The sequence below is a fragment of the Myotis nattereri genome (assembly GCF_964212035.1).
Source record: "Myotis nattereri genome assembly, chromosome: 16".
NCBI classification, from domain to species: Eukaryota; Metazoa; Chordata; class Mammalia; order Chiroptera; family Vespertilionidae; genus Myotis; species Myotis nattereri.
The window spans coordinates 18,328,446-18,351,110 of record NC_138091.1 but is presented as its reverse complement, the minus strand read 5'-3'; the positions used below and the strand labels follow the sequence as shown (position 1 = coordinate 18,351,110).

Below are 22,665 nucleotides of genomic sequence, written 5' to 3'. Positions count from 1 at the left end.
AGCCAGGCCACACCAGACCATCCTCAGCCAGAGTGGGGGGGGAGTGTGTAGCGGGGGTGGGGGAGGGGGAGGGCGTGGAGTCCATTCTGTGACTCCAGAGAGCAGTGGGCATGTCTAAACTATCGTGGGGGCACAGAGGGAGGGGCCTACTGCATAACCCAATCGTCTCTTGTCTCCGCATGGCTCCCACGGCTGCCGATCCCACAGAGCTCCCGACCGAGGAAGGTGAGGCTTGTGCCAGGGCGGACTGCAAGGCCACTGGGTGACATCCTTGGGCCATTCATGGTCACGTGTGTCCTCCCCTCCTGGACAGAGTGAGGCCCTGCCGAGCCCCCGAGCATCGCCCACCTGTGCCTCTCCAGGCCTTGGGCTCTCCCTCTGAATGGTGGTGGTGGTGGTGGTGGTGCGGGGGTTGGGGGGTTGGGGGGGTGGTAGCCAGGTGGTCTCCGAGGCTGTCCCAGCTCTGAATGGGGGCAGGCCAGCTGGTCAGGGGCCCGGGCCTCACACCGTGCTCCTGTTCCCAGGGAAGTCCCTGTGGGAGCTGGTGCTGGAGCAGTTCGAGGACCTTCTGGTGCGCATCCTGCTGCTGGCCGCCCTGGTCTCCTTTGTAAGTGGGGCCCCGTCCCACAGCATCAGGCAGCCGGTGGGAGGCGGGGAGCCAGGCCGGGCCAGTGCTCAAAGCCCCAGGCTCTGAACACAGGGCTGTCCTCCCCGCTATTGGCATCCTTGGGCCCCTGCCCACCCTGCCCTGCTCAGAGGTCAGCTTCCCCTGTGAACCCTTGCAGCCCCCGCTGGACCCCACTCCCATCTGTCCCGCCCTGGCTGCCAGCGTCTGCCCCGGCCCCTTCCCATTTTAGCTCAGGGTTTCTCAGCCTCAGCACTACTGACATTTGGATCAGCTGATCTTTGTTGGGGGGCTGTCTTACGCACCGTAGAGTATTTAGCAGCGCCCCTGGCCTCCACCCACCAGATCCAGTGGCACCCCCTATTGTGACAAGCAAGTCTCCAGAGGTTGCCTAATGTCCCCAGGAAACGAAGTCACCTTGGTTGAGGGCCCCTTCTGTGGCTCCCTGTGCCCCTCAGAAGACTTGAGGCCGTAACCTCTTGCCACCTCCCGGGGCTGCTGCATCCCTTTGCTCTCGCCCCTTCCCGCTGCCCGGACCCCTCCTGGACCCGCAGGGCCATGGGGTCAGGATGGAGTGGGGAGGGGGGCAGTGGTTGTCACTGGGGACTGAGCAGCAGAGACCCATGGGTGATGCAAGCACATGGCTGCCCTGAGGGTAGACGGGATTCCTGCTCCCATCCAGCGCCCAGCAGGGCCTGGGCGGAGACCTGGTCTTGGGGACTTGGAGCGGAGGGGCAGCAGGGCCCTGGGGGGACTGACCCTTCCCCTCTAGCCAGCTGTGTCTAGCCCTCCTGGCCGCTCCCTGTCCCTGTGGAAACGGAGGACTCTTACAGAGAAAAAAGTCTACCCGAAAATGGCTGAGCCGAAAGGGTGCTGGTACGGACGGACACACTGAGGCAGTGGAGGGGAGTGGCAAGCTTCCAGTTAGGCCGAGCGGTGGGAATGAGACTGGAACCGGGTCTCCTGCTTCAGGCCCGGGCTCTGGCTGCAATCCTGTGGGTCTGGCCACCGGCCTCTGGGCGGGAGCCTGAAGCAGGACCAGCTGGGCTTGTTAAAACAGACTGCGGAGCTGCTGACTCCGTAGGGTTGGGATGGACCCCGAGAATCGCATTTTAACAGGTTCCCAGGTGGTGCTGCTGCTTGTGGGGGTGTGGCCCCCACACTTGGAAAACCTCAGCTAGGCAGACAGCGAGACCTGCAGCTGCCAGCTGTGCGACTGGCCCACGCCCCTGAGAGCTGGCGGGTGGGACTGGGATGTGGTGGTCGCTACCCACAGAGGCTGCGTGTCCGCCACGGCCTCAGAGCAGCCCTCTCCACGCCCCCAGGGGCATCTTTCCCCAAAGCAGGGGAGCACACAGGAGACCCGGGACACAAAGGAAGTGGCCAGCAGACCCTGGCCCACAGCTGAGCCCCAGTTCACCAGCTTTGACCCCGGCAGGTCCTGGCCTGGTTCGAGGAGGGCGAGGAGACCATGACGGCCTTCGTGGAGCCCCTGGTCATCGTGCTGATCCTTGTGGCCAATGCAGTCGTGGGCGTGTGGCAGGTGGGAGACATGAGGGTGGGGCTGGGCTGCTGGGTGCGACCTCTCCCTGGTGCTGGAGTCCTGCAGGCCCTTCTGCTTCCAGCTCCAGCCCAAGCCCCAAGGGTGTCCCTCCAAGAGGGGGGCCTGCTGGGGCCAGGAGTGCAGACCGCGCCCGCCCTGTGCTGCAGGAACGCAACGCCGAGAGTGCCATCGAGGCCCTGAAGGAGTACGAGCCCGAGATGGGCAAGGTGCTGCGCTCGGACCGGACCGGTGTGCAGAGGATCCGCGCGCGGGACATCGTCCCCGGAGACATCGTGGAAGTGGCGGGTACATTGGGGGCCTCTTCTCTTCCGTGGTGATGCTGGCGAGCCCATCCCTCTGGGTGCCCCCGTCTTTCTGGCTGTCTATGTAGATCTCTCCAAAGCTCTTGGCCCAAACCCTGTTGGACAGGTGAGACCGTAGGCCAGAGGACAGGGCCCACCTGAGGGATCACAGCTGGGATCCTGCCTCCCAGCCCCAGCCTTGGGTCCTGGCAGCCCTCCTGGCTCTTCCCGAGGCCGGGGGCGGTGCCCACAGCCACCCTCAGCCACGCCTCTCTCCCTCCGCAGTGGGAGACAAAGTGCCTGCTGACCTGCGCCTCGTGGAGATCAAGTCCACCACGCTGCGAGTGGACCAGTCCATCCTGACAGGCGAGGCTGGGGGCGGTGCCGAGCGGGGCTGGGTCAGGGCCCGGGGGTGTCTTCACACGGGGCTTCTAATTTCCGATTCCATGACCAGGTGAGTCCGTGTCCGTGACCAAGCACACAGATGCCATCCCAGATCCCAGAGCCGTGAACCAGGACAAGAAGAACATGCTGTTTTCTGTAAGTCCGTGGGCCTTTGCCTGGACAATGATAATAGAATAACATTTAGATGGATCAGTTAAAGCCCTACAGGGAAGAACCTCATCGATTATTGACAACACATATAAGTTCATAGTAAAACATATAGCTGTGCCTGTATCGTTTATTTAATCTTCACAAGACAACACCTTGGTTATCTGCATTTTCCAGCGAGGAAATAGGCACAGAGACGTTAAGTAAGTGGCCCAAGATCACACAGCCAGTGACTGGCAGAGCTGGGATGTGAATTTAGACATTCTGACTCCAGAGCTTTTCCTCTTACCTGCTAGGTTTATCCTGCCTTAAACTGGAGAGGGGTCGAGTTTGCCTATAGTCATTCAACGGAGAATGTTCTAGAGCAGCGGTTCTCAACCTGTGGGTCGCGACCCCTGTGGTGGTCGAACGACCCTTTCACAGGGGTTGCCTAAGACCATCGGAAAACACATATATAATTACACACTGTTTTTGTGATGAACCACTATGCTTTCATTATGTTCAATTTGTCACAATGAAATTGGGGGTCACCTCAACATGAGGAACCGTATGAAAGGGTCGCGGCATCAGGAAGGCTGAGAACCACTGGTCTAGAGGAAGAGGGTTGCTAAAGTGGTGGAGGATGGCAGGAGTAGTCATTTCTCCTCGGAGCAAACCCACCCCCCACATCACGATGCCAGGCCCCCCTGGCTCTTTTCAGGGAGATTGATGGGTTCAACCCTGTTGGGAGTGACCTGCCCCTGGGGCTCAGAGGGACTTAACTAGTGATGCTCTCAGGCTGCCCGGAAACAGCCTGCAGCCGAGCACGGAAGCCACAAGGATGGCTCAGGTCGGTGGGCAGGGCCAGGGCACCACGTTATAAGGGGCTAGAGAGCCTCCCTGGAAGGGAGCAGCAGTGGGAGGTGATCTTCACCCAGAGCTCTTCCTGAGGACGGACGGCGCCCCGCCTCGAGGCAGGGAGGCCTTGGGGTGGGAGGGGACGCCGAGGGCGCGCTCAGGGATCAGCAGCCGTCACTAGGAGCCTTGAAGGAGGTTGCTCTGGCTAGCCGCAGGTCATTTCCTCCGCTGAGGGCCTGCGAGTGGGGGGCGGGGGCTGCATGGCTCAGGGCAGAAGCGAGGCTGAGGCTGCCACCAGCACCCCCCTCCCTCCATCCTCAGCTCAGTCACCCGTCTGAGGGGTACTGAGCTCTGAGCCTCCGGGAGCAGCTGCCTTGGGCCTCTGTTGGACCATTTTTCAGAAGAGGACATGGAAGCTCAAGGCTGGCCGGCCCTTACACTGGTCCTTAAAGTCCTGGCTGCCCAGGATTTGACTCGGGCCTTGGAAAGGGATGGACTTAAGGTCAAGTTTTCCGGATTCGTCCGTAAATATTTACGGGTGGTTTACCTGTGATCACAGGCAGTCACATTCCTCCTGGCCGCTTTGTTGTCTATGAATCTTACTTTGATGGGTTGGTTCTATGTTGTGCTTGTTGATTATACTGTCAATATTGGCCTGGCACCCAGGAGGTGTGGCTCAGTAGCTGAGCGTCAACCCATAACCCAGGAGGCCATGGTTCGATTCCCGGTCAGAGTGATCCCCAGTAGTGGGTGTGCAGGAGGCAGGGGATCGATGATTTTCTCTCATCATTGATGTTTCTATCTCTCTCTCCCTCTCCCTTCCTCTCTCTGAAATAAATAAAAACATAGTTTTTAAAATGTTAGCCTGGAGCTTCCTCTGTGCCAGGCCCCAGGGTAGGCACTGGGGAGATGGTGCTGAACCAAGCCCCTGCCTTCGTAGAGCTGGCACTGTCACGGAGATGACAGCAATAACTCAACACTGTACAGCTGCGTGAGTCCAGGGGTGCTAAGCAACATGGAGAAAGAGAGCCACGCGGGGGATACGAGCCCGGCCCTGAAGGAGCAGGGGTCCTGGGCCCTTTCCCTGGTGCTAAACAGCTCTTCCCTCACCCCTGGCCAGGGCACCAACATCGCCTCGGGCAAGGCAGTGGGTGTGGCCGTGGCCACGGGCCTGTGCACGGAGCTGGGTAAGATCCGGAGCCAGATGGCGGCCGTGGAGCCAGAGCGGACGCCGCTGCAGCAGAAACTGGATGAGTTTGGGCGACAGCTGTCCCACGCCATCTCCGTCATCTGCGTGGCCGTGTGGGTCATCAACATCGGCCACTTCGCCGACCCGGCGCATGGCGGCTCCTGGCTCCGAGGTGCTGTGTACTACTTCAAGATTGCCGTGGCCCTGGCTGTGGCCGCCATCCCCGAGGGCCTCCCGGCTGTCATCACTACATGCCTGGCGCTGGGCACACGGCGCATGGCACGCAAGAACGCCATCGTGCGGAGTCTGCCCTCCGTGGAGACCCTGGGCTGCACCTCCGTCATCTGCTCCGACAAGACGGGCACGCTCACCACCAATCAGATGTCTGTCTGTCGGGTGAGTGCCCCGGGCCAGCTTGGGGTCCCAAGGGTGTTGCTCTGTGATGCTCAGCAGGCTCCCCTCCTCCCTGGCTCCTTTGTGGCCGGGGGTGGAGGAGAGAACCGGTAGGATGCCCCCTGGTGGGGAACAGAGTCAGGTTTTCGTGGGGCGGAGCAGCAGAATCGGGCTGGACATGTACCACTAGGCAGGTCATTGCCCACCTGCGAACCTCACTTTCCTCATCTGAAGTGTGGGTATGTCAGCCCTGCCCGGTCGCCATAGAAGACACAGGAGAGGGTCAAGCACAGCCTTGAGGCATCTGAGCCACGCTGGGCCTGGACCCAGGTTCTATCCTGCTCCGCCATGACTCCCTATGGTCAGCGCCTGTCATCAGATCCGCCAGCTCCAGTGTCCTGGGAAGAGCCAGGGCAGGAATTATTCATTCCCTGGAATTCGATCCCAGATCCTGGCCCTGCTGCCCACATGCTCCAGGGATGCTGGCTGAGACTGTGGCAGGTGCAGAGGGCAGACGGGTGGGTGCGGTGATGGTGAAGGTTGTGGATTTCTCACCTGTCTCAGGTTTCCCGCTCCCCCCCCCCACCCCCCCAGCACTCCTGTCCCACCTCTGCTCCCACCACCTGCCCACTGGGCCTTGGAAATCCAGGCTGTGTGTCTGAGACTTCAAACCCCTATGGAAGCCCATCAGAGGCCGCCGCAGGGGAGGGGGCACCTGCGGCCTGACTGCTGGGCAGCCCCTGACCTGCTAAAATCCCTAGTGGGACTTCATTGAACAGTGTCCTTGGCTGAGAAGCACAGGACAGGGCAGCCGTAGAGGCCTTACGTGCTGGGCGATGGCTGAGAAACCTGACTTCTTAGGGCTGTGCTGGCTGGAGGGCTGCCCCAGGAGCAGGGAGGGGAGAGGGAGGGAAGGGGCATTTGTTGAGCACCTGCTGGGTGCTGGGCTGGCCATGGGTGTGGGAATGTGCGGCGAGGCAGTTTCCAGGAAGCAAGATCTGTCTCCCTGGCAGAGCTGGCTGGCAGGCAGGGAGTGGGCTGCCCAGGGCAGGGAGAGCCCCCATCTCTGAGAGGCACAGGCAGGGGCTGGGGGACCCAGCAGGGTTTTGGGGCGGGAGCTCACTGAGTGTGGACCCCTTTGGGCAGGAGGGGTCTGTGCCCTGGAACAGGCTGTGGGTTTTCTCCCTTAGAGGCCAGGAACCCCTCCCCTTGAAGGGAGAGAAGAGGCAGCTGGACGCTGATCCCACTTTCTCTCCAAGTCACTGGTGGAGAAACAGGCCCAGCGCTCAGCCGGGGCTCACACTGCAGGACGGCAGGGCCCAGCTTCCTGCCCCAGCTCAGGGCTCTGTCAAGCTCCCAGCGGGCCCCAGAACGTGAAGACTCTGCCATAAACGCTCAGGGGTCCAGAGCAAAGGGACAAGCCAGAACTACACACCTGGGCAGAGCAGAGGTTCCGCCTCAGCCTGGACTCTGTACTATGCACAGCACCTCTGTGAGCCTGTGGGAGGGAAGGCCGGTGGCTCCAATGGGGACCCACAGGACCCCAACCTGGGGCCAGGCTTTGTTCAGACTGGCTGCCAGGGCGGAGGGAGGTGAAGGCCCACCTCAGCAGGCCCCCCGTGCTCCCCATCCTCAGATGTTCGTGGTAGCCGAGGCGGAAGCTGGCGCATGCCGTCTGCACGAGTTCACCATCTCTGGCACCACCTACACCCCAGAGGGCCAAGTGTGAGTGCTGGCGAGGGGCCGTGGGTGGGCGGGGCTTCCTGGTGGGCAGGGCCAGGGCCCTGGTGCTGACCGCCTGGCTCCTCAGGCTGCAGGGAGAGCAGCCGGTGCGCTGCGGGCAGTTCGATGGGCTGGTGGAGCTGGCGACCATCTGTGCCCTGTGCAACGACTCCGCCCTGGACTACAACGAGGTGGGCTGCGACTCCGTTTTATGGTCTCCCTAGTGTCCAGGCTCCCAGGACAGACCCTTCTCCCAGGGTCTCAAAGCTCCCAGGATTGGTGGCACCGGCCATTTTGGAGTGCCACACCCCAGGAGCACTGCCACCCCTACACACACACCCCCACAACTGCCACCCCTTCCTCTTTCTCGACTGGATTTGGAACCCTGCCCTGGGGCTCTAGGACTGTGGGGGACTGTAATGTAAGGGGCTGCAGGGCCAGGGAGGGTGTTTAAAGCAGAAGGCACAGCCCAGAAAAGGCAAACAGACCACAACAGCTTGAAGTGGTTTAGGCGTGAGCGCCCCTCCCGGTGGCTGGCAGGAGGCCACACCGGGCCAGGCCCAATGCCAGGCTGAGGCCAGTCGGTAGCCACCGAAGGGCTTTCACCAAGGGAGTGGCATGGTCAGCTTTACATTTACAAATGCCACCCAGGCTTCTGTGTGGAGGATGGCACAGGCAGGGCAAGCCTGGAGCCAGGGAGGCCGATGTGGTCACCCAGGCCAGGGAGCTGCTGGCTGTGGCCTCAGGAAGATGGAGGGTCGGAGAGAGACTAAGGAGCCAGCCCCTGGGACTTGGTAACTGGCTGGGTGAGGAGGAGGTGGATGTCAGGGTAGCTTCCTGGCTGTGGCTGTAGCTATAGTTACTAAGGTGGCAACTATAGGGAGAGGCGGGGTGGCCTGATGGTCCCCAGCGAAAAAAGTCCAGTGGGCAGCAGCTGGACAGGAGGCCTGAGAGCTCAGGGGGCGGTCTTGGCTGGCCGGGCTCTGGCATTCGTGAGCACGTGAAGGGTGGGGGAAGCAGGGGCCACACGAGACCTCAGGGAGAGGAGGGAGGGAAGGAGCAGCATCGGAGAACAGGATTTACGAAGAGGAAGGGATTGGGAAGGAGGCTGAGGAGGGCCAGGAGAGAGAGGCAGAGGGAGGGAGGGTGCAAGGCCACTGGTGCCGGAGAAGGGAGGGTGGGAAGGGAAGGTGAGCATCAGTGCGACTCCACTCAGACCCCAGGTGAGCTGGTCTGGGCAGAGCACACAGGTCTGATGCAAAGGAGGCTACAGGTACCTGGCAGAGGGAGCTCCAAGGGGCAGGAAGTGGTGGGGAGGTGAGGCTGGGAGCCCTCTGGGGGCCACCCTTCCCCTTACTCCTGTACCCTGGGCCCCTCCAGGCCAAGGGCGTGTATGAGAAGGTGGGAGAGGCCACAGAGACAGCCCTGACTTGCCTGGTGGAGAAGATGAACGTGTTCGACACCAACCTGCAGGACCTGTCCCGAGTGGAGCGAGCTGGCGCCTGCAACGCGGTGAGCGGGTGGGGGCTGGGCCTTCTGGGGCCTCTGGGGAAGGGAGAGAGGAGGACAAAGTCTGGGGGGGAAGGACCTCAGACCCTCCGACTCCTTGGCTAGGAAGAAAATCGAGGAAAATACTGAGTGAGGCCAGAAACTTGGAGCTGGGAAGTGCACAGCATGGCGAGGAATTGGCGACCTTACGGCACTTCTGGGGCTGGAGGGGGAGATGGAGGCCTCACACGCCTCCTGGGGGCAGAGGAGGGACGCTGTCCCTCTATAGCAGGAGGCCCTTTAGGGGGCGGAGCGGCTGGCGAGAAGCAGCGGGGTCGCTGACTCTGCCCCTCACGCCCTGACCCACCTGGGCCCCACAGGTCATCCGTCAGCTGATGCGGAAGGAGTTCACCCTGGAATTCTCCCGAGACCGGAAGTCTATGTCAGTGTACTGCACGCCTACCCGCCCCGGCCAGGCGGCCCAGGGCAGCAAGATGTTTGTGAAGGTGGGAGCTGCCTGAGTGGCTGGGGCTTCCACATGCGCGGGGTCCCTGGGGTCCCTGGGGTCCCTGGTCTCCAGTCCTCTGAAGAGCACAGGCTGCAGCTGTGAGAGACGAAGGGAGGTGTGAGGCCCACCGTCAAACAATGGACCCGGAACCAGGGTGGTTGCCTGCCTGGGGGGGCTGGGAGCAGGACCCGGACGTGGTGGAGGGACAGCCAGGGACAGGAGCTGAGGCCTGCCCCTCACCATGGTCCCCGCTCTGGGCTGAGAGGCACTGCCTGGCCACACGACCTTGGGGTCACCCATGCTCTGCTGGGGGGCTCGGGCTCCCCATCTCAATAGCAGGGCTAGGCTGGCAGCCCTGTGCCTCTGGCTGGGGGCGTGGAGGTGGTTGGTGCCCCTCTTCGGTGCTCCTTCCCAGAGAGGGACGGAACCCGCCCCATCCCATCCAGACCTCTGCCCATCGCAGCCCTGACTTCACCTGCAGTGGCGGCGTCAGCCCCTGTGGGAATGAAAGGCTTCTGTGGGCGGCTTGGGCGGCTTCGAGAACGCAGCCCTGCCTTCGGGGAAAGGGAGAAGGCCCTGATGGAATGCTCAGGGCGGTTCCCAGGCGAGGGGGGGGGGAGGTCTGAGGAGCCTGCCCCCCCAGACCCACTTCTCAGAGCCACACCCACCGCGCCCTCTGTGTGACTCTATGCTGGTGCCCCAGCAGCGCCCAGCCTGCCTCCTGCTGCTGAGCCCTCTATGGAATTAGGGTCCCCCTTCCCCCCACAATGCTGCAGTCATCTCAGCACAGGCTGGTGGGGGGCGGGCGCCATCCGCGGGGGGCCATGGCCCGCCGTTCCCTTGGGGTCTTCTCACAGCGGGGCCACTCGGTTCCCACTCTGAGCTTTCAGAGAGCGGATTCTGGTCCTTGCTTGGCCGCGTGTCCCCCTGGGTGGCCTGTCCCCATACCTGGGCCGCAGTTTCCAGGTGGGTCAGGAGGGAGGAGACGGGTCCTGACTGACAGAGTTGCCCCTCCCCGTGCTGCAGGGGGCTCCGGAGAGTGTGATCGAACGCTGTTCCTCAGTCCGAGTGGGGAGCCGCACCGCCCCCCTGAGCACCACCTCCAGGGAGCAGATTCTAGCCAAGATCCGGGACTGGGGCTCGGGCTCGGACACGCTGCGCTGCCTGGCCCTGGCCACCCGGGACGTGCCCCCGAGGAAGGAAGACATGCAGCTGGATGACTGCAGCAAGTTTGTGCAGTACGAGGTGGGTGCGGGCGGCCCGGGGGGGAGGGGGGGGCGTCTGCCTGAGGCGGCTGGGCGGGCAGCAAGGGGAGGAGGGGCCCGGGCCCCACTGGCATCTGCCCCTCCCTACAGACGGACCTGACTTTCGTGGGCTGCGTGGGCATGCTGGACCCTCCGCGGCCCGAGGTGGCTGCCTGCATCGAACGCTGCCACCGGGCAGGCATCCGTGTGGTCATGATCACGGGGGACAACAAAGGCACGGCTGTGGCGATCTGCCGCCGGCTCGGCATCTTCAAGGACACGGAGGACGTGGTGGGCAAGGCCTACACGGGCCGCGAGTTCGATGACCTCAGCCCGGAGCAGCAGCGCCACGCCTGCCGCACGGCCCGCTGCTTTGCCCGTGTGGAGCCCGCACACAAGTCCCGCATCGTGGAGTTCCTGCAGTCCTTCAACGAGATCACCGCCATGGTGAGGCCGCAGGCGGGGCCGGGGGAGGTGGTGCGCGTGGGGGGGGGGGGGCACAGGCCACAGGCTTGGAAAGAGCAGCCGTGAACCCCCGCCTCTGCTTCAGTCTTATTGTTTCCAGCATTGTGCTACCAAAACTTCTCCAACACACAGACAGACTGAAATAATTGTATAGCGAGAGCTTCTGTAGCCACCATCTAGACCAGTGATGGCGAACCTTTTGAGCTCGGTGTGTCAGCATTTTGAAAAACCTCAACTTAACTCTGGTGCCGTGTCACATAGAGAAATTTTTTGATATTTGCAACCATAGTAAAACAAAGATTTACACTTTTGATATTTATTGTACATATTTAAATGCCATTTAACAAAGAAAAATCAACCCAAAAAATGAGTTCGCGTGTCACCTCTGACACGCGTGTCATAGGTTCGCCATCACGGATCTAGATTCTGCAAATCACCTCTTGTTATAATGGCTTTAGCACATACCTAGCCATCTGTCCACCCTTCATCCATCTTCTGTTCGATGCCTTTCGAAGTTGTAGGCGTCCGGTCCCTTCGCCCTCACGCGCTTCAGCATGCCTCCTCTAGAGAGCAGTGTTTGGGTTCCGTTTCTTCCCTTTTTAAGGGTAAAACGTGCATGCGGTGAAATGCACTCATTTTAAGCATGGCGTTCATCTGGTGAGTTCTGGCAAATGGCACCTGTGTCATCCAAACCCTTAGAGGGAGCGTTCCCATCAACCTGTGAGTTCCCCACACGCTCCTCCCCGCAGCCCCCTCTCCCGCAGCAGGCAACAGGCAACCTCTGCGCTGATTTTTCCCAGGTAGTGTTGCCGGTCCTAGATTTTCATGCGAACGGAATCACACAGTGTGTACTCTTTTGTGTCCAGCTTCTTCCTGTTGAGACTTGTCCGTGTTGCTGTGGGCTTCCGTAGATGATTGCCTTTTTAATTGTTGAGTAGCAGTCCATTGTGTGAGCACACCAATGGACGTGGGGTTTGGGCCCAGCTTTCTCTCTCGTTCTTTTTTTTTTTTTAAATATGTATTTTTATTGACTTCAGAGAGGAAGGGAGAGGGAGACGGGGAGAGAGATAGAAACAGCAACGATGAGAGAGAATCATTGACCGGCTGCCTCCTGCATGTACCCTACTGGGGATCGAGCCTGCAACCTGGGCACGTGCCCTTGACTGGAATCGAACCTGGGACCCTTAAGTCCACAGGTTGTCGCTCTATCCACTGAGCCAAACCAGCGGGGGCCTCTCTCATTCTTGATTGCTGACCTGTTCATCAACACTATCTCACTTTTGACTTAGACCTCGTCTCTGACCTGGCCTCCGCTATTCATTTTGACCTCCAGGCTAACCCAGTCCTTTACCTTCACCTTAATCCTGACCTGTGGCTCCGCCTGGACTTGGATAATGAACTGGGCACCAACCTTGACTTGATTACTTGAAACCTTGTTCTTGACTATATTGTTGACCTTCACAAAGAAGGTCATCTTGACCTTGACCTTGACCACCTGAATCTGATTCTTTACTTTTAGCTCAACCCTGATATGGGTTTCAGTTTTTACTTGGACCCTGACCTGATCCCTGACACTGGTCTTGATTCCTCCAACCCAATACTTTATGTTGACTTCAACTTTGATCTGGCTTCCAACCTTGACTTTGACTGAATGCCAACTTTGACCATGACATCACTCCTGATATGGGCCAGAGCCTTGATTTGGCCTCTGACTTTGACTTGACCTCCACCTTAATCTAATTTTTAATCTTGAACCCGAGTCCAGTCTTGAACTTGACCTTCCCCCTAGACTCCAGCCTTCACCTTGACTATAATACTTAACTGGTCTTTGACCTGAGCCACAACCTTGACCTCATTCCTGACTTGCCCTTAACTTTGTCCTTAACAGAAACTTTATCTTCTGCCCTACATCCAAACTAAATTTCATCCCCACCCTCATTGTTGACCCACCCTCCTGCCCACCTCACCATCTCCTCTGGCCTTAGACCTGGTCTGCTCCCCAACTTTGTCCTTGTCTTCACTCCTTGCCTTCCCTTTAGCCTCATCCTCAGCCCAGTTTCTAAGCTCATGACCTCACCATTTGATCTGTCCAGCTGTGTGCTTCCGTGGGGACATCCTCTGAGCTTGGGGATAGGCTGAGTTGAAGGGAGTTAGGGAGATAGAAAGGCACTGTCTCAGGTGTGAACCCACCTAACCTGGTCTCCAGACTGGAGATGGGGTGAATGACGCCCCAGCCCTGAAGAAAGCAGAGATCGGCATCGCCATGGGCTCCGGCACAGCCGTGGCCAAGTCAGCAGCAGAGATGGTGCTGTCGGATGACAACTTTGCCTCCATTGTGGCTGCAGTGGAGGAAGGCCGGGCCATCTACAGCAACATGAAGCAATTCATCCGCTACCTCATCTCCTCCAATGTGGGCGAGGTCGTCTGGTGAGGCTCCAGCCCCTCTTCCCAGCCCTCTAGACCATACGCATCCCTGAGACCGGGGAAGCGCCTGTTCCTGGGATGGGGCTGCTGGGATGGAGGAGCACGTGACTTGCCCTGGCTCGGGGCCTTACAGGGTCTCACCTCAGGTGGGCCAGGACAGGGACACCTTGTCATTCTCGAGGCCCTGGTGTACCCAGCCCCCGAGGAGGTGCCTGAAAAGTCCTCTATCATCCCTCCAGCCCTAACCTTCCCACTTTCAGAGTCATGCAAGATGGGAGAACTAGCCCCACCTCTGGGCAGTGATGTGTTTGTGTGTGTCCATGGAGGGTGCACATGGTGTGTGTGCCTGAGTGAGAAGTGTGTGTATGTATGTGCACCTGTGTTCTGTTGCATGTTTGGGGTGAGTACAAGCACAGGGATTTGTTTAGGTGTATGGTTGTGTACACACTTAGGTTAGCATGTGAGAGATGGCTGTGGGCAATGGGGAGCTCGTGTTTGCCTGGACACTTGAATTCTGCATCTCTGTATGTGGGGCAAGCGTATAGGTGCTTGTTTGTGTTTGTGGGATTGTGTAGCCTGTGCTGGGTTTTTGCTCATGTCTGTGAGCAAATGTGTATATGCTTGGCCATCACTGTCCACATGCGTATGCCCCAAAGAGGACTATGTCCTAGCAGGAGAGGCCTGAAGAGCAGATATGACCAGGCTCCAGAGCTGGGACTGGGGGATCCAGGGGCCCAGTGTGAGGCAGAGCTATGTACACACACCTCTCACTCATGCACACACACGTCAGAACTAGTAGGGCGAGGCTGGGCTGCTGAGGAGGGCGGGAGCTGGGCCCTCCATTGGCAGGGGCTGGAGCCTATGACTCTGGTTCCAGCATCTTCCTCACGGCAATCCTGGGCCTGCCCGAAGCCCTGATCCCTGTGCAGCTGCTCTGGGTGAACCTGGTGACGGATGGCCTGCCTGCCACCGCCCTGGGCTTCAACCCTCCAGACCTGGACATCATGGAGAAGCTGCCCCGCAACCCCCGTGAGGCCCTCATCAGCGGCTGGCTCTTCTTTCGATATCTGGCTATTGGAGGTAAATGGGGGACCCCAGCTTTCAGGGGAGTTTCAAGAGTTTCCTAGGACCCTATATCAGTGAGGCTTGCAAACTGCAGACAGTATGGCTCAGCCTGGCTTGTGCCAAAAGAAACTGCGAGCTGATCTAACTGAACAGACTAGAGCCGGCTTCAGGCATGGCTGGACCCAGGCCTCAGACAGTAGTAGCACTGGCATATTTTGGCTCTGCCTCAGCTCCATTCTCAGGCAGGTACCTCTGTGGTGGCAGAATGGCTGCGGCAGCTCCAGCCCTCGTGCTTACTCCATTGCAACCCCAAATTCAATAGCAGAAAGAGCTTGTTACCATACTACTCCCTCAGTAGTAGGATAAAAGCCTCAGGCCTGTTCTCATTGGCCCAGATTGGTTTACCTGCTTGTCTCTCAGCCAATCACTGTGGCCAGGGGTGTGACACGCCGAGTGCCAGTCCAGGCCCACCACTGGCTCATGTGGCCTAGAGAGGGAGCGGGTGGTGTCGGAATTATTGGGGAGGGGAAGGGATGCGGAAAACCACAGTTGTCCACTGTAGCTGGTTTCCTCCTGCCCTCCCTGCAGTGTATGTGGGCCTGGCCACCGTGGCTGCTGCCACCTGGTGGTTCCTGTATGATGCCGATGGACCTCACATCACCTTCTACCAGCTGGTGAGTGGCAGCCAGGGAGCCTGTTGGGGTGATTTCCGAGTTGGAGTTTCAGGGGAAAGGGGCTCAGAGAGCAGCCCGGCCCCCCGAGCTGGACACGAGGCTACTCCCTCTCCCAGGCTTTTAGTTAGGGGGGACCAGAGGCATGACTGCCCATGAGCGTCTTACCTTTATTGAGGAGCCCCCAAAACATTGAAGGCTCAGAAAGATGAGCCCCTAAAGCAGTGGTTCTCAACCTTCGGCCCCTTTAAATACAGTTCCTCATGTTGGGACCCAACCATAAAATTATTTTCGTTGCTACTTCATCACTGTAATGTTGCTACTGTTATGAATCATAATGTAAATATCTGATATACAGGATGATCTTAGGCGGCCCCTGTGAAAGGGTCGTTCGACCGCCAAAGGGGTCGCGACCCATAGGTTGAGAACCGCTGCCCTAAAGGATGCAGCTTCAGGCAGAGGGTCAAACTGGGGAGATCAGGAACCTGCCAGGCCCCCCCCCAAAAAAAAAACCAACATATTTTTCGGAGCAGGGACCCCCTGACCTCTCGAAGTCACCTGGCTGGCAGGTGCCCTCCACAGGGTTCTCTTAGCACAGCACAGTTCTGGAAACAAGCATGGAGACCCCCCCCCCCCAGCCTCTGTCTGTCAGTCTGTCCCTCTGTCTGAGCAGCCAGGGTATCTCCTTTGCTTGCAAGAGCCTTCCGGCGGGTGTGTGGGTTTGTCGTTGAAAGCCGAGAGCGGCAGGGACGCAGGGTTTCCTTCTGAGTGCCGCCTTTGCTATGTTCCTGCAGACAGAGTAACCTGCGGGAGGGGCCCTGACTCCTGCCCCATCCCTGGAGTGTCAGGGGACCGCCCTGAGGGCAGTGCCGGGGCCGGGCTACCGTCGCTGGCCCTCCCTGGGGAGCCTGTGATTTCAGGGGTTCCCCGGTGTTCCCATCTAGGTTGAGGCAGTCCAGGGACACTTTCCTGGCACCTGCCAGCCCTCAAGCACGTGGGCAGCAGTGTAGGGCGTGGGCCCAGCTCTCACCCCAGAGGCTGGTGCCCCCAGCCCTCAGGAGATGGCAGGTGCTCGGCACCTCAGCTAGTTTACCGCCAGCGGGAGCCCCAGGTGGAGAGGGGGCCGTGATGACCATCCCGCGGCTGCCTTCCTCCAGCCCCGTCTTTATTACCATCCTTTATACTGCGGATCCCAAATCTCCAAGGACCTACCCACCCCCCACCTTCTGACCGCAGACCCATGTGTCCAGCTGGCTCTCTCCTCTGGGATATCCCACGGACCCATGGCACGCACCACTTCCAAAATCAAACCTGTCACCCGCCCCCAAATCCCCTTCTCTCCTCCCTCCCCATCTCAGGTTCACTATCGGCCCGTCACCCAAGCCAGACACCTGGGGGTCATGCCAGGCACATATTCCCCATCAGCCTCCAGTCTTCCCGGGGCCACCTTCCCAACAGTCCTCCGGTCATCCCCTTTCTCACTTACCCACTTGGCCAACCAATGGCTGCTAGGCACCGACTGTGCCAGGCACAGAGCACTAGGGCTGTGGCAGTGCCCGAGCAGGCGGAGTCTGCAGAGAGCTGGGGTCTGGAGCGGGAGAGCCTTGGAAATGGGCAGTGACACGTCTAGGTGGGAAGCCTTTCAGCAGAGACAAGGCAGGAGGTCCAGGGTTAGACCTCAGGTAGAACTCTCAGCTCTAGTTGTTGGAGTTTCGGGAGAGGAACCCAGAGCCCCGAGTTCCTGGAATAAGCTGCCCGAAGGCAGCAGAGTGGTTCCGAGCACGGGGCACGGAGCCGGACCCAGCCCCGGTGCACACCCTCGTGCTCCCACACGCTAGCGGTGACCGGACAGCTACTGGACCTCGCGGTTGCTTTCCTCATCTGTAAAACGGACAACGGTCCCTGTCTCATAGCGTATCGAGAGGATTAATCGAGTCAGTACTCGTCAAGTGTTTACCTGTGGTCGGCAGACTGCGGCTCGCGAGCCACATGCGGCTCTTTGGCCCCTGGAGTGTGGCTCTTCCTAAGCCTTAGGAGGACCCTAATTAAGTTAATAACAATGTGCCTACCTATATAGTTTAAGTTTTAAAAATTTGGCTCTCAAAAGCAATTCCAATCGTTGTACTGTTGATATTTGGCTCTGTTGACTAATGAGTTTGCCGACCACTGGCTTAAACCAACAGGGCACGTATATACGTGTTGATGAAGTTCGTGAAGCCCAGAGGAGCCTCGCAGGAGAAGGCAAAAGGGAAAGAGCCAGGGAGGCAAAGGCAAGGGGTACGCAGAGCAGTGGCTTCACCCAAAGAAACGGGCCCCACTTCCACAGGGGCTTCCCGTGGACCCGGGAGACAGGCCTGAGCACCTTCTAGGAAGCAGTTTGGAGGCCTCACTGTGACCCATGGCCCGGGTGTCATCGTGTGTGGCAGGTGCTCACTGGTGAAATCCAGAAGGTCTGAACAGGGCAGGGTGCTTAGGCCAGAGCAACATCTGCTGTGACCCTGTTCAGATTTCCTCCCTGTGCACATGCAGAAGGATCTGGGTGAGCACGCAGGTGCCCAAGAGGGAGGCGTGCACTGCACGCGTGTACGTGTACCCAGGGGCCACTGCCATGGCCGGAGCCTTCGGCCCTCTTGGCCACTGGGTGGGTTCAAGGTATATGTTCAAGGCAGCGAAAACAGGCACTTGTCCCAACCAAATCCCGGAGCTTGCTTTTTGGGAAAATCACACTTTTGACTTAAGACTCTCTATCTTTTTATTTATTTATTTATTATTTAAAAAAAAAATTGTTAATCCTCTCCCAAGGATATTTTTCCCATTGATTTTTTTTTGATTTTTTTTTTTTTAGAGAGAGTAGAGGGGGGTATGGGGGAGAGAGAGAAACATCGATGTAAGAGAGGCACATCAATTAGTTGCCTCCTGCATGAGTCCTGAATGGGCTGGGGATCGAACCTGCAACCGAGGTACGTGCTCTTGACCGGATATCGAACCCCTGACCGTTTGGTGTGCAAGCCTACGCTCTAACCCAGTGGTTCTCAACCTTCTGGCCCTTTAAATACAGTTCCTCGTGTTGTGACCCAACCATAAAATTATTTTCGTTGCTACTTCATCACTGTAATGTTGCTACTGTTATGAATCGTCATGTAAATATCTGATATGCAGGATGGTCTTAGGCGACCCCTGTGAAAGGGTCGTTTGACCGCCAAAGGGGTCGCGACCCACAGGTTGAGATCCGTTGCTCTAACCTCTTAGCCACACCAGCCAGGCTACCTCTTTTTACTAAGCTAAGACATCTAGCCAGGCCACCGACGTTTGTAATTTCTCACCCGGTGTGAACGTGCCAGCAGCCCGTTCCGGCTGAGTCAGCTCCCCCGTGTTGTGCGGTGTGGGAAAGTGGAGGTCAGACGGACAGTCATTTCACAGGTTTCTCTTTGAGGGTTATTTTCACAGCCCATGGCCCCAGTTTCTACACCCTTCGCTGCAAAGATCTGAGTTCAGATGAAACTCCAGAGCACAAACTTACGTGGCAGGACAAGGGCGCTGTTTAACGTCAGGCTTGTTCACACTCCTCCCGCGACGCGGAAGGGAGTGCGCCCGGCTCTCCCGCGGGGCTCGGTTCTGCACTTGCCACAGCAGCTCCGCGAGCCGAGCGAGGTTCAGGGTGGAGGAAACTCCCCGGGGGCTGCTCGGGCGGGCGGGCCGCTTCCTGAGCGACCCTGAGCGCTTCTTGCTGATCACGGAGGAGGCGGACGTGAGACGGTGTCTGGCGATTCCTTAGTTCAGAAGCAAAGGGCAGATCAGGCGGAGCCCCGTTTCAGCGGCATAAATGGAGGAGGGATGAAAGGAATCGAATGCATCAGTACTGAACAGGGCACATGTACTCACTCTCTACCCTCCAGAGGTGAACTCCATTCAAGCACAATTTTACTGGTTTTCCCAATGTTTACGTATTCAGTGTTCTCAGTTCACCACCAGCCCCGCTCCTGGGCCCTCCCCTGAGCCCAGCTCCCCCGCCCCCCACCGTCCTCCCCAGCCTAACGCCAGCCGCGCTCTCTGTCTGCCCTTCTCCCTGGCCCAGTGCTGGCCACCTGCCCCATCTGGGCCAGCACCCCTCCCTCGAGCCACCGCGTGGCAGCCCTTTCTCCCTGGTCCTGTGGAGTCCTCAGATGTGGGCGAGAGGTGGAGTGAGGCTTCCTTCCCACAGCCAGCGCCGTCCGTCCCTGACCGCTGTTCTCCCCGACCCCGCCTGACCCTGCCTGACCCCGCCTGACCCCGCCTGACCACACATGACCCCGCCTGACCCCGCCTGACCACACCTGACCCTGCCTGACCCCGCCTGAACCTGCCTGACCACACCTGACCCCGCCTGACCCCGCCTGACCCTGCCTGACCATACCTGACCCCGCCTGACCACGCCTGACCACGCCTGACCCCGCCTGACCACACCTGACCCCGCCTGACCACACCTAACCCCGCCTGACCCCGCCTGACCACACCTGACCCTGCCTGACCCCGCCTGACCCCGCCTGACCCCGCCTGACCCTGCCTGACCCCGCCTGACCACACCTGACCCCGCCTGACCCTGCCTGACCCCGCCTGACCCCGCCTGACCACACCTGACCCCGCCTGACCCCGCCTGACCACACCTGACCCCACCACCGTTCCCTCAGAGGAACTTCCTGAAGTGCTCTGAGGACAACCCGCTCTTTGCCGGCATTGACTGCGAGGTTTTCGAGTCGCGCTTCCCCACGACCATGGCCTTGTCTGTGCTGGTGACCATTGAAATGTGCAACGCCCTCAACAGGTGAGCTGGGCAGAGGGGCCCGGAGCTGGGGGTGAGGGCGTGGCGGCTGAGGCTTCAGACTAGGGGGCTGAGGGTCAGGTGGGGCCCAGGGTTCTGAAGAAATAGAGGGGCCAGGATTGGGTTTGAGGGACAGAAAGGGGGTCCCGGCCCTCGTGGGCTGAGCGGGCAGCAGTGACACACCCTTCCAGGCGCACTGACCTCCCAGAAGTGCTCCGTCCTCAGACCCAGATTAGGGACATGTGAGGCTCAGGCCACCCCTCACCTCCACACGGGGTGGATGGGCCCACGGCAGGGCTGCCTGCATCCTGGCCCAAAGTGAGTGCCCTGTGCCCTTGGCAGCGTCTCAGAGAACCAGTCGCTGCTGCGGATGCCACCCTGGCTGAACCCCTGGCTGCTGGCAGCTGTGATCATGTCCATGGCCCTGCACTTCCTCATCCTGCTCGTGCCGCCCCTGCCTGTGAGTGGGGCGCCCCCCACCCCGCCATGCCCTCCTGCAGCTCCCAAGCGACCAGGTCCAGGTCCTCTGACCTACAGCCCAGGCCTGGTGGCTTTGCCCTGGCAGCCCTGGAGGACTGGGAAGGGGAGGTCTGAGAGGTTCACCGCACGGGGCCTGTGCTCAGCCCATGACAAGCCACCACCCTCCAGATAGGTCCCCACATCGGCAGCCCCAGACTTGGGGAACAGAAGGGGTGGGGGTCCCCCAAGGAAGGGGCAGGAGGACAGACTACGCTCTTCCCTGGTGCGGAATCCCTCCCACTGCCCAACGGGACCAGGGGGATTGGTCCTGGGGTGAGGCTGGGAGGGCACTTGCAGCAGAGAAAGCGGGTGCACAGGGATCTGGGGTGGGGCCTCGGGGGGGAGTCCCGGACGTCCTCAGGGAGAGTCCCTTCCGCCTGGGGGATGAGCGGTGGCCTGCGGGGCACGGGACAGCCCTTCCTTTAACCAGCCTCCCCCACAGCTCATTTTCCAGGTGACCCCACTGACTGGGCGCCAGTGGGGGGTGGTGCTGCAGATCTCTCTGCCCGTCATCCTGCTTGATGAGGCCCTCAAGTACCTGTCCCGGCACCACGGTGAGTGGGAGCCCTAGCCCCCCGCTCCCCCATCCTGCCCGCCTCTGCCGTCCGGCTGCTGCGAGCGGTGCCGGCATCAGCCTCTGTGGCTGTGGGGACATGAGGGGCTCTGGTGGCTGGGTCCCGCGGTGTCTGCAGGGGTAGGGACCCTGGGAGCCCGTGGGGGCGCTGCCTCTCGCTCACCTTCCTGCCACCAGCCCCTCACGGCCAGGCTCGCTGACCCACCAGCCCCCAGACCACACCGGGTTGGCCTCTTCAGTGTCACCTTGTGGGCGGGGAGAGGAGTGGTTCTCTGTTTCTGAATTCACAGCTCTAGGTCTGCCTTAACCTAGGAATCGAGGGCAGGAGGGCAGGGGTTGGGGTGGGGGCAGCGTGTAGAGGAGTGGCCTGGGGCATGGCGCCCAGCGGCGGTTCTGCCTGAGGGCCTCAGGGTGGGTGGTTCTGCCCTGCGGCATCCGCATCATCTCACGGTCAGGCAGCCCGGAGAGGGAGGAAGCAGAGGCGAGAAATTCCTGGTTCCAGGGACCTGGGGCCAAGGAGGTAGCGCCATGGCCAGGCTGCTGGGAGCCAGGGTTCCACCCGCAGTGGCAGTGGCGAGGCCGGCTGGGAGCTGGGTCCCTGAGGCCATCTCAGCAGGAATGTGTCCCGGTCCCAGGGGAGGGAGCCTGGAGGGCTAGAAATAGAGCCTGTGCTGTCACTTCACTGGGGGAAGGCATGCGATCCCCCATCTCCCCCCCATCTCCCACGCCAGCCAGCCCCCCTGGGTGCTGCAAATACTTTATTTTATTAGAAAGGCTGAAACAAGCTGTCCTTCTCTCTCTGGCGAAGCTGGCCCACCACAGATCTGTCCAGAGGGGGGCCTGGCAGGTGGAGGGTGGGGGAGCCCCCCTCCAGGAGGGTGGAGGTGGGTGCTCAGACAAAGCAAGGCCTATTGGAGCCCACGGGTGGGGTGGGGGCAGCCCATGTCTGGGGGAGGGGGAGCCGTACAAGGCATTCTGCGTGGATACTCCTGGGGAGGTGCAGGTAGGGAAATGGGTCTGTGGCCTAAACCCCCATCCACGGGAGCACAGGGTGGGTTAACCAGGAGATCCTCTGCCAGCCTTGACCACACTGACTCACCTGCGCAGCCACGCCTCCTGGGCACGTGGCTGGCTCGGGCAGCTTCTGCGTCTCCCTCAAGAGCCTTCCCCAAGTGGCCACAACTGCCAAGGGGTTCGGCTCATTTTCTTGACAAAACTTAAAGGTGAGAAAATGTCTCAGCCAATGGGGAAAGCCGGAGTCGTGGGCACTGCCCAGCTTGGGCCTCTGGCGTGAGGGACTCTGGGCCCAGGCGCAGGGAGCGGGGCCCTGGCCGATGGGACAGGTGGGTGGGGCAGAACGGGGCCTGGAGGAGGGCGGGATGAGCAGGGCTGGCGTCCCTCGTGGGGCTGGAGCTTGGAGTGCAGGGCAGAGAGGTGAGGCCAGAGGTGAGACAAGGCCTCAAATGCCAAGGGGAGGACCCCGGACATTATCCTCAGGGCCATGGGAGCCACAGAGGGTGGACGCATGGGAGGGATGGGTGAGCATGGAGGATGGACGGACAGATGGGTGACACTAAAGGCAGGAGGCTGGTCAGGGGCAAAGGCCCAGGCAGCCGCTCCACATCCACCATTAACCTGGGATGCTGACCATGGTCCCAGAGAGGTTTGGCTTTAAAAGGTGGTGCCCTGCTGTCGCTGGAGCCCAGACAGCTCGCTCTCCTTGTGCGGCTGCAGTCCCTGGGGCCT

The 22,665-nt window shown here is 60.1% G+C and overlaps 1 protein-coding gene across 1 annotated transcript in view; it reads left to right on the top strand.

Moving 5' to 3' along the window:
- The window catches only part of ATP2A3 (ATPase sarcoplasmic/endoplasmic reticulum Ca2+ transporting 3), a 35,032-nt gene that overhangs the window by 9,759 nt on the left and 2,608 nt on the right, over window positions 1-22,665 (top strand). The window contains exons 2-20 of the mRNA XM_081110270.1: window positions 208-225; window positions 525-607; window positions 2,064-2,168; window positions 2,336-2,474; window positions 2,756-2,836; window positions 2,925-3,010; window positions 4,980-5,444; window positions 7,078-7,166; window positions 7,252-7,354; window positions 8,544-8,675; window positions 9,032-9,157; window positions 10,186-10,404; window positions 10,515-10,850; window positions 13,075-13,295; window positions 14,170-14,372; window positions 14,946-15,031; window positions 19,696-19,829; window positions 20,169-20,286; window positions 20,788-20,899. Of these exons, the coding sequence (XP_080966396.1) occupies window positions 208-225; window positions 525-607; window positions 2,064-2,168; window positions 2,336-2,474; window positions 2,756-2,836; window positions 2,925-3,010; window positions 4,980-5,444; window positions 7,078-7,166; window positions 7,252-7,354; window positions 8,544-8,675; window positions 9,032-9,157; window positions 10,186-10,404; window positions 10,515-10,850; window positions 13,075-13,295; window positions 14,170-14,372; window positions 14,946-15,031; window positions 19,696-19,829; window positions 20,169-20,286; window positions 20,788-20,899 (2,856 nt within the window). The remainder of the gene's footprint in view (window positions 1-207; window positions 226-524; window positions 608-2,063; window positions 2,169-2,335; window positions 2,475-2,755; window positions 2,837-2,924; window positions 3,011-4,979; window positions 5,445-7,077; window positions 7,167-7,251; window positions 7,355-8,543; window positions 8,676-9,031; window positions 9,158-10,185; window positions 10,405-10,514; window positions 10,851-13,074; window positions 13,296-14,169; window positions 14,373-14,945; window positions 15,032-19,695; window positions 19,830-20,168; window positions 20,287-20,787; window positions 20,900-22,665) is intronic.